Source organism: Equus quagga, chromosome 14 (genome assembly GCF_021613505.1).
Source record: "Equus quagga isolate Etosha38 chromosome 14, UCLA_HA_Equagga_1.0, whole genome shotgun sequence".
NCBI classification, from domain to species: Eukaryota; Metazoa; Chordata; class Mammalia; order Perissodactyla; family Equidae; genus Equus; species Equus quagga.
The window spans coordinates 56,688,114-56,699,743 of NC_060280.1; the positions used below are offsets into that span (position 1 = coordinate 56,688,114).

Genomic DNA, 11,630 nt, shown 5'->3' on the forward strand with positions numbered 1-11,630 from the left:
TCTAGATGCATATCAAGGAAACACCAGCCTTGACAAGGATTAAACTAATCCACAAGTAACTAATTGCCTGCCAAAAGAAAACTCAACACCCTTTCAAAGGAAGTCAACAAAATCCAGCAGTCACAATATAACTTGCACAAAGTTCAGTATCCAATTAGAAATTACTAGACATTCAAAGAAGCAGGAAAATGTGACCCAAGACAGGGGGGAAAAAAAATCAGTTAACTGAAACAGAATAAGAAATAAAAGAGATAATGACATACAAATCACTATAAATATGTTCAAGGAAAGGAAAACATGAATATAAGAAGAAGAAAAATTGAAGATATAAAAAGATCCAATTGAAACTTCAAATGGCGAAAGACACAATACCTGAAACGAAAATTTCACTGGATGCAAATAAGAGAAAACTAGATGCTGCAAAAAAAAAAAAAAAAGCCAGTGAACTCCAAACTAAAGACATAGCAATAAAATCTATCCAAACTGAAGCACAGAAAAGAAAGGCTAGAAAGAAGTGAATAGAGGCTCAGTGACCTGTGGGACAGTATTAAGGGGAATAGCAAAACAAGAGAGGACAGAAAAAATATTTTACAAAATAACAGCCAAAAGTTTCAAATTTGATAGAAATTATAAATTCATAAATCAAAGAAGTACAATGAACCCAAAGCAGTATAAACACAAATAAAACAATACCAAGACACATCGTAATTGATTTGCTAAAAAATGATGGTAAAGAAAAAACTTTAAAAGCATTCAGAGTAAAAAGAAACATTATATACTGAGGAAAAAGGATAAAGATGACTGTAGAATTCCCATTAGGAACGATGTAAACCAGAAGATGATGGAATGACATTTTAAAGTGCAGGAAAAGAACTATAAACCTAAAATTCTGTATCTATCAAAAATACTGTTAAAAAATGAGGACAAAATAAAATAAGTTTTCAGACAAACAATAGTTGAGAGAATTCACTGTCAGCAGACCCCTATACAATGAGAAATATTAAAGAAGTTCTACAGACAGAACAAAAATTATATTAGAAATTCAGACCTACACAAAATAATAAAGAATGCTAGAGAGGATAAATCTGTGGGTAAACATAAAAGACTTTTCACATGTTTAACTTGAAGTTAAAAGATAATTTTAAAGGAAAAATAATAATTATTGTGGGATATATAACATATGTAAAAGTAAAATGTATGACAATAATACAAAATATGATGGGGGAATAGAAGTACATTGTTGTGAAGTTCTCATTATAAATGTGAAATGATATCTGAAGGTAGACCATGGTACATTAAAAGATGCATGAAATCTAAAGCAGTCATTTTTTTAAAAATGAGGTACAACTAGTAAGCCTATAGTGGAGATGAAATGGAATGCTAAAAAAATCCTCAATTAAGCCAAAAGAAGGCAGGAAAAAAAGGAGAAAAGGGAATAAAGAAAAAAATGGGACAACAAAAAGGGAATAGTGAGATGGCAGACTTAAACTCAACTACATCAATAATTACATTAAACATAATCTAAACCAGTGTTAGCCAGCAGAATCGGACTTCTACACCTACGCTGTCCAATACAGCAGCCACTAACCTAGCCGTACGTAACTACTGAGCACATAAAATTTGGCTAGTGAGACTGAAGAAGTGAATGTTCAACCTGATATAATTTTAATGAATTTTAATTAAAATTTTAAAAGCCACATATGACTGCCATATTAGATAGATAGCGCAGAAACTCTAATTAAAAAGGTAGAAATGGAAAGGCTGGATTAAAAAGCAAGACCCAAATATACACCATCTACAAGAAATACACTTTCAATATAAAAGAAACAGATACATTAAAACTAAAAGAATAAAAAAAGATATTCCATGAAAACACAATTAAGAAAACTGAAGAGGCTTTATTAATATGAGACAACGTAGATCTTAAATAAGGATACTACCAGAGATAAAAGAGGAACATTTCATAATAATATAATGGTCAATTCATCAAAGAGATATAACAATCCAAAATGCATATACACCTAATAAAGCTTCAAAATACATAAGGCAACAACTGACGAAACTGAAAGGAGAAATAAACAAATCCACAATTATAGTCAGAGATTTCAATGCTGCCCTCTCAGTAACTGATAAAAGAGGAAAAGAGAAAATCAACAAGAATATAGAATACTTAACACTATTAATCAACTTTCCCCAAGTGACATTTATAGAACACAACACCTAACACCTGAACACACATTCATTTCAAATATACAGAGAATTTTCACCAAGATGGATCATAGGCTGGCTAGGCCCTAAAATTAGTCTCAATAATTTTTTTTAAAACTGAAATTATAGGGGCCAGCCCTGTGGCACAGAGGATAAGTGCACACGTTCCACTTCAGCGGCCCAGGGTTCACCAGTTCAGAGCCCAGATGCGGACATGGCACTGCTTGTCAAGCCATGCTGTGGAAGGCGTCTCACATAAAACAGAGGAAAATGGGCACAGATGTTAGCTCAGGGCCAGTCTTCCTCAGCAAAAACAGGAGGATTGGCAGCAGATGTTAGCTCAGGGCTAATTTTCCTCAAAAAAAACCCACAAAACTGAAATTATATACAGTATGTTTTATGAGAATAACAGAATTAAATTCAAAGTCAATAAGAAAAAAAAACTAGTACAATCCACAAATATCTGGAAATTTTAAAACATATAATCAATAAGTAAAAAAAATAAAATCAATTAGGAAATATTTTGAAAAGGATGGCAATGAAAATATAACACAAAATTAGATGGAGATTCAACAGTGCTAAGAGGAAAATTTTAGATTAAATACTCATTAGAAAAGAAGAAAGAATCAATGACCTAGGCATTCACCTTAGGAAGCTAGAAAAAGAAGAGCAAATTAAACACAAAATAAGTATTAGGAAAGAAATAAGAAGTGGAATCGATGAAACAGAAAATGCACAAACAGAAAACCAATGAAACCAAAAGGGAATTCTCTGAAAAGATTAATAAAATTGATAAATCTCAAACTATAGTGACCAAGAAAACAAAGAGAAAATAGAAATTGCCAAAATCAGGAATAAAAGAGAAGACATAACTACAGATTCTACAAACATTAAAAGGACAATAAGGGACTATTACGAACAACTTTATGACAATAAATTCAACAATTTAGATGAAATAAATTCCTTGTAAATCTAAATTAACAAAACTAACAGGAATAAATAGAAAATATTTGATATAGATATTAAAGGAATTAAATTTGTGCTTAAAAAGCATCCCACAAAAAAAACTCCGGGCCCAAATGGCTTCACTGGTATATTTCAACAAATATTTAAGAAAGAAATCTCAGAATCTTGCACAAACTCTTTCAGCATACAGAAGAGGGAATATTTTATTCATACATTCATACATAAGGCCAGCATTACCCTTATATCAAAACCTAACAAACACAGATGCAAAAATCTCAACAAATTGTGAACAAATCAAAACGAGAAAAATATATATACTATAAAATGTATATATAATAAAATTTTTCATAAATACATAAATAATAAACAACTGACCAAATGGGGTTTCTCCTATGAATGCCCATTGGCGTAACATTGGAAAATCAACCAACGTAATTATCCATATTAACAGAATGAGAAAAATCACATGACCATATTAACAGATGAAAAATCTGATAAAATGCAGTGTTCATTCAAGATACCAACTCTCAGAAAAGCAAAACAGAATTTCCTCAGTCTGAAAGGGCATACATCAAAAACCACAGCCAACATCATGCTTAAAGGTGAGAGACTACATGCTTTCCACCTAAGATAAGGAACAAGGCAAGGATATTTACTCTTACCACTTCTATTCAAACACTATATTGGAGTCCTAGCTAGTGAAATAAGACAACAAAAAATTAACAAACGAAATAAAAGTCATAGACTAGAAAAAAAAAGTAAAAATGTCTTTATTCATACATGACATAATCATGTACTAAGAAATCAACAAAAAAAAGCTAACACTACTTGTGAATTTAACGAGGTGACAAAATATAAGGTAAATATACAAAAATCAGTTGTAAATTTATATACTAGCTGCAAACACAAAAAAAATGAAATTTATTTTTTTAAAAAAAGACTCCATTTCCAATAGCACCCCAAGAACAGAAAATCTTAAAAAATATAACCAAAACTATGTAAGACCGCTACACCAGAAATTGTAGAACACTGTGAATGAAATTAACAACTTAAATAGATGGAGAGACATACCATGTAAATGACTGGTTGGAAGACTTGCTATTTTAAGATATTAATTCTCCCAAAATTGATCTATTGCTGCAAAAACGTTCCGATCAAAATATCAGCAGACATTTTTGCTAAAAGTCATAGGCTGATTTTAAAAATGCAAAGAACTTAGAGTAACCAAAACAATTTTCAAACAAGAACAAAATCATAGAACTCACCCCACCTGCTTCCTAGACTTACCCTCAAGCTGCAGTAATTAAGACTGTGTTTACTAGCCAAGGAAAGACCTGTAGCTCAATGGAACAGAACACAGAGTCTAGAAATTAACTCACAAATATATGCTCAACTGATTTTCAACAAAGGAACGTAGGTAATTCTACAGAGAAAGGTCAGCTTTTTCAACAAATGATGCCAGAAAACAACGGAAATCCATATAGAAAAAAAATTAACTTTGACACTACACACCATAAACAACAATTAACTGAAAATGGATCAGTGATAAACAAAAAAGCCAAATCTATAAAATTTCTAGAAAAAAAATAGGAGAAAATCTTCACAACCTGAGATGTGCAAAAGATTAGGATAGCAAAAGCATTAACTGAAAAAAATAATGAAAAAAGAAAATAATTGATAAATTGGACTTCACAAAACACTGACTGGCCAGTAAAGACTTGAAATGATACTCACATCACTGGTCTTCAGGGAACTATCATATGAGATAGTAATACACGTACAGTAACATGACTAAAAATTACAAAGACTGACAATAGCATGTGCTAGCAAGGATGTGCAATAATCAGAACTCTCATACCCTACTGGTAGGAGAGTTAAATGGTCCAATCACTTTGGAAAACAATGGCATATTTCCAAGAGAAAAAAAACACGTCCACAAAAAGATGTACACCAATGTTCACAGTAGCTTTACTCACAATAGCCCCAAACTCAAAACAACCCAAATTACTTTCAACATATAAACAGATAAGCAAATTGTAGTATATTTGTACACTGGAATATAGCAATAAAAAGGAAGAAACTAATGATACATCCAACAACATGAATGGGTTGCAAAAACATTATGTTGAGGCAAAGAAGCCGGTCACAAAAAAGATCTTATTACATAAATCAACTTATATGAAATTCTAGAAGAAGGAAAAATTAATCTACAGAATGCTAAAGCAGATCCATGGTTGCCCAATCCCAGGGCGGGGGAGGAGGCTGAGAGAGGAAGGACTGACTGCAAAGGGTCATGAGGAAATTTATGGGGAATGCAATATCTTTTTTTTTGTTGAGGAAGATTAGCCCTGAGCTAACTGCTGCCAGTCCTCCTCTTTTTGCCGAGGAAGACTGGCCCTGAGCTAACATCCATGCCCATCTTCCTCTACTTTATACGTGGGACGCCTACCACAGCATGGCTTTCGTCAAGCAGTGCCATGTCTGCACCCGAGATCGGAACTGGCAAACCCCGGGCCGCCAAGCAGCAGAACCTGCAAACTTAACCGCTGTGCCACCAGGCCAGCCCCACAAATGTTCTATATCTTAACTGATAGGGTTAAACAGAAGTACAGTATTCACCAAATAGTACACTTAAAATAGGAGCACTTTTTATATGTAACTTATACTTCAGTAAAGTTGATTTTAAAAGTTAAAAGAAAAAAATGATGAGACCTTGGGGTCAGCCCAGTGGCACAGTGGTTAAGTTTGGCACTCTCTGCTTTGGCAGCCCAGGTTTGTGGGTTTGGATCCTGGGCATGGACCCACACCACTCATCAAACCATGTTGTGGCAGCGACCCACATACAAAATAGAGAAAGATGGGCACAGATATTAGCTCAGGGCCACTATTCCTTAAGCAAAAAGAGGAGGATTGGCAACAGGTAATAGCTCAGGGCCAATCTTCCTCACCAAAAAGAAAAAGAAAAAAATAAAGAGACTGACAAAGTCAAGATATGCTTTCCAGCTTCACATAGTTCTTCAATGTTCTCAGCAATTCATTTGCTTCTCTTTTATTACCCAAGCAAAGCTGTTTTAAAACTACACTATTTCCTCGATTCTTTATCGTGCTTATACCCCCAAATTATCTTGTCAGATATTACCTTTTACTTCACAAAGGAAACAGAGAACAAGCACAAACACCAACCTTAATCTGCTCCCCTTCCCCCCATATCTCCTCCTTATTTATCTGTATTTGTACACATCTTTACAACTCCCTCGTAGCTCAGAAAGTGCTCCTACTCCTGATCAAAGCTTACTCATTCCCCTAAGACCTTGCTAATCCAAACTTACCATTCTCCTCAATACTATTTACCCCTCTTTCTCTAAAAACATTTTCTCAAAAAGACCTCCCAACCACCCTGACTCCTCTAGCTATCCCTCTGTCTTTCCTTCCCTTCAATGTCAGCATAAGCCTTCTCTTTCCTTCTTCAATCCACTTCAACATGATGTGGGCACTGAGCATTCATTCAAACTATTCTAAGGAATATGTTATACAACTTATAGGAATGTATATACGTACACACTACATGTTGCAACAAAAAGACTTATGCATATTTCCAGGACAGAACAAAGAAAAAGAATAGGACAATGTGTCTCTGATAAGGGGAAGCAAGTGCCCTTAATCAAATGACATAAATATTTAGTCAGCCTGGCAGACCTATATCCATGGGATGGAGATTTCAACCTGTGATCCCTGCATAAACTCCAGGGAATTTTATGAACCCAACTGAAATAACTTTGTACATAAATTTCTTTTTTGAGAAAGGATCACTTACTTTTATCAGATTCTCAATGTGGTCAGCAACCCAAACCCACAATTGTGGAAACAGTGCCTCTATCTTCTCTTCACTTTAAGATTTTCTAACTCCCTTTGTCCTGGGTTATATTCAAACAAAACTTCTTTTCTATATAATATAAATATTCCTACCATTACAAAATATGCTGGCTACTCAACGAAACTATCCAGTCGCATACCTCACTATAAATTAATATACTGTATAAGATAGGTTTTCATGAGCCAATTATCATCTTGGGGTATAATGTTAAAAAATTAGTTTCTGAAACTATAAGAGGACTATTTAGAATACAGTGACTCAACTGAGAGTATAACCCTCTAAAGATCATGCCTAGGAGACCAATTATCCCTAAACATTTCTAGCTCCTCAGTCTCTAAGCACAATACACTTCTTTCTTCCTGAAAATAAGCATGAAGGGTTTGGCCTGCTTTCCTTTCCTCTGTGAGTCCTCTCATCGCACAACTGGCTAGAGACACAGCAGACCCAGCATTCTCTTTCTTTTGGCCCCAAAGATAAATATATAAACACATCCTATTTTAAAGGCTTAAAATTTGTTTTTCTATGAAAAAACAAACAGAGGTAACAGACTCTCAAATGTCTTGGAACTCTTCTCCCTTATTTTTACAGTTTCACTGTTTCTCCTTCTAATTTTCCAACTACTTCTACTCAATGTCGTTTACTTCCGGTCTGGCTCCTCAGTGTTGGAGCTTCTTCTTTCCTTTCAGTTTCCCTAGGCAATTCATCCATTCTACTGGCTTCAACGAGCAATGATTCCCAAATCATATCTCCATCCTCTTACTTTTCTCTGTAACCTAAGATCTTTGTTTCCAATATTTCTTGAACATCTCTAAGTAGATGTCTCCAAGGTATTTTCATATCCTAAAAAGTAAAATATATGAGAACTTAAAAAATATTAAGTTCCCATACATTATTCCTTCAAATACAATTTTCCTCAAGTAGCTGTTTTGGTCAGTTTTAGTACATACTTACTGATGAACTATCAGTTGACTCATTGTTTTTCTCATACTTCTGTTTCTTGCTCTTTTTTTTCTTCTCTTTCTTTACTTTTTTTGAGTGCTTGTCTTTTTTCTTCTTTTTCTTCACAGAGTGTTCCTATAAATAATCATTTTGAAGAGTAAGAAAGGAATTTAGTTTTAGCTTACTTTAAAAGGAAATATTTTGAGGGAGAAAAGATCTATGTTCCAGAACACTTTAAATCTGTCATGAAATGAGAAAAGAAATATAACTAACTAAATAAAATCTTCTAAGAAACTTTAACATGCTTTTGCAATATATGCACTGCTAATAAGTCATATAGCTGAGATTTCTTATCAAAAAATATGAGGGAAGTTTTGGTTTTAATTTATTTGTAGATACATTTGACAGACAGATATTATCAAATAAACACATATATATACACAAACATGCATACATACATATATGTATATCTCTTTATCTTTCTATGGCCCCAAAAGAATTTACAGAAGGTTACTATCCATATAAAATATAACAAGACAGCATAAGTTGCAGGAAGACAAAACAAGGATTGAAACTAAAAAAAAAGACTAAGTTTAAAATGCATAATTTTTTAGCTACATAATCTTGCTACAAGTGGGCCAGAAATTTGAAGCTAAGCTTTCTACTGGCCAACTCAAGTAACAAAATCTTTCAATGTCCTAATGCCCAAAATATTAAAATATATTATTTCTGCCAGAGATAAAAACTATTCAATAATGCCAACTATGCGATATTTATTCTGTAACTTTTGAAGATAGTCGATAAAGTTGCCCCTCCAATAATAACTTGAATAAGTGCAAAGAAAGACAAACATGCTCACATCAAGTAAACGTGTTAGTATTCACCTGTGAGAACTGTTCAATTCGCTCATTCACATCAGGTAGCATCCATGTGTCCTCACCTCGAAGTCGTTTAAGTTCTTTACGCCTTTCTTCTTTTTCAAAATTGGCTTTAGCCTAAAACAATGAAAAAAAGAAAAATTAACAATTGATCCAACTGTTTTTCACAAAAAAGTAAAACAAAAACTTCCACTTTCATACACGGCTTATGAATGAATTGTCTGTGGCTTGCCAGGAATTTGCGTCTACCACAGTGTAAAGATTTAAAACTAAAAATCTCTCCTTCCACACTACCAATCACATTACCAGTCTGTAGTGAATTCAGCCTCCAATCAAGGGCAGAATCTGGAACCTAATCTAGACCCCCTCTTCTCCCTAAGTTCCCTACCTCAAATATGACTTGAATCTCTTTTCCCTTCACTATCCCACTGCTACTGCCTGAGACTTTTGTAACTGTTAGGAGACTGACCTGCACACTTTCGATCTGCAACTCCCATACTCCTCTACTCACGCCCCCAAAACGCTTCAGAAAGAATCATCTTTCTAAAAACAAATGATCATACTGCTAATTTTTATTCATCCTTCAACAACAGTCAAACTAAGTTCTTCCTAGGAGGTTGTTCTGCCCTTTCATTCTCTCCCCAAACTCCAAAGCTGGGCTTGGTTCCTCTCAAACTCCATGCATAGCTCTATATAAAATTTATCACAGCTTACAAACCTTACATCCTCCAAAAAATACCTAAATTAACAAAGAGACAAGGATGAAGAATATTTCTTATACATATATATTAAATATGCTGAAATCAGGTATCAATACGAACCTTTCACCTATCCAAGAGTGACCACCCCCTCTTTCCCTTTAAATCTAGCTGTAGTCCTTATGCCTTCTCCTTCCTGTTTCCTCTACCAGCTCCTTTTAATTTTCATTTAAACTCGTTTTAAACTGTTCCATCTCCAAACAAACAAAAACAAAAACCCTCACTTGTTATATCATATGTTGCTCTCCAGTTAAAACTTTTCTCCTTCGTGGCCACACTCCTTACATCTTGTCAAATAATTCAGTACAGTTTTCTTCCTCCATTTTTATAAGTTACCTCTATGTATGTCAATCCTAATGAGAAATACAATGGTTCGCAACCTTTTTCGAGGGGCTATATTTCTTGGGTCTCTTGTGTCAATCCTTATGTGGATCAGTAAGAGTTTACAACAAGCCTGAAATTGATACCAATAGTAAAACAGGAGAATAAAACGTTCAAACAGTCTACCCCTATGAGCCTTACATGAGGTACTTAAAACGTAAAATCTCATTTCAAATACAGAACAAGCGAGGACTGAGGCTGTGAAATACGCTGAGAGAGTCGTTATCAGTGGCGGCGTCCCTGGAAAGTGCGCAGCCCAAATGATCAGGTGTAGAAATGTCAAGAATGGAGGATTTGAAAGAAACTCAGAGGAAAGAAACAGGTCTTCCTGAAAAAGAGGATGAGCAACTGGAGTCTGCCTGAGCACCTAGGAGGCAGGAGATACCCCAGAGTTTGTAGGCATCCCAAAGGGAGACCCCCTCACCCAGGTACTGGTGAGATACTGACGGGATGAGTGAAGGGGGTGCGGGGGTGGGGAGGAGAGCCAGAGGCCTAGATCCCAGGAACCTTCCACTCTCACAATTCTAAACAGCACCAAAAGCCCCAAAAGGGAGATACCTGGCGCAACACCTCAGCCCTGGCAATCCGACTCTGCTCTTTACGCTCTTCAATGCTCCTCGCACTTTCAAATCTACCGGAGGCAGCCGCCATAGTTGCTGTCGTCGTAAAGTGAGAAAGCCGTCACTAAGTCTGTTTACGACTGTCGTAACTTAATAAACAAACGGAGACTTCCGACTGGGAGAGGAGGGGCGCTGCTCCATCAACAGAGCATGCGCGGCTTTGAGTGCAGCTTAGTGTTCCGGTGATTACTCCAATTCCAGGTTTTAAAGGAGATTTGAGAACTAAGATAAGGAGTTTCCCTGCTTCGTATATTGAGATGACCCCGAGCACGGACTAATGTTACTGTACATTTTTTACGCACTTTGGACAATACTAGCGGCATTCTCACCTATTTCCTCCTAAAATCACCGGAGTAAATTAGAAGCTCGTAGAGGTTAGTTACATCCGTACCTCTCAAAGATTTCCAACAAAGTGCCGTTCTCTCCGAAGTTTCCCTGTGCTGGGGGAATGGGCTCAAAAGAGGCTGGCCGAAAGGCAGTGCAAGCTAGCAGGAGGGCAACATTGCTTTGAAGAGTCAGTGTTTTGCTTTGGTGAACTTTTTTTTAAGTATATGAGAAAGTCCTATGACTTTTGCATTATGCTTTATAATTTATCCGTGCTTATTTAAACTGTTACAAGGTTTACCCTATTTTTCTCTGACCTTGTATTATGTGTTCATATTTACCCGTCCAAGCATTTTTCATTACAGTGTGCAATTACCGATTTATTTGTGCCATTTTATTTGTTGTTTTATGATGCAAACATCAAACATCTTCCAAACATAGAACTTTAAGTTCCATGAGGAATAATACATTCTGAGGTATTGATCAAGTGCTTTGAGAGTATAAAACACTGAGCTGACATTTATAATCATAAAGATAAAGAAGAACGCTGGAGAATAATTATAAACTAGATACTTTAATGACATTAAAAAGAGTTAACAGAAACCAGATTGAGGTAAATATGCTTTCTTTTCAGGTTTCATAAAACTGAATTTGTGTTTGCAAGAAGTTCTCCCAGGAGTTT

At 35.3% G+C, this 11,630-nt stretch overlaps 1 protein-coding gene across 5 annotated transcripts in view; it reads right to left on the reverse strand.

Annotated features, from left to right (window-relative positions):
- CWF19L2 (CWF19 like cell cycle control factor 2) overlaps positions 1-10,678 on the reverse strand; it is a 151,962-nt gene extending 141,284 nt beyond the window's left edge. For all 5 annotated transcript variants that reach the window (XM_046685613.1, XM_046685611.1, XM_046685608.1 and 2 more), the window contains exons 1-3: positions 10,563-10,678; positions 8,872-8,982; positions 8,000-8,122 (exon numbers count right to left, since the gene is read on the reverse strand). In XM_046685613.1, coding sequence (XP_046541569.1) covers positions 8,000-8,122; positions 8,872-8,982; positions 10,563-10,655 — 327 coding nt within the window. In that variant the 5' untranslated portion in view covers positions 10,656-10,678. The remainder of the gene's footprint in view (positions 1-7,999; positions 8,123-8,871; positions 8,983-10,562) is intronic.
- Positions 10,679-11,630: the final 952 nt, after the last annotated feature.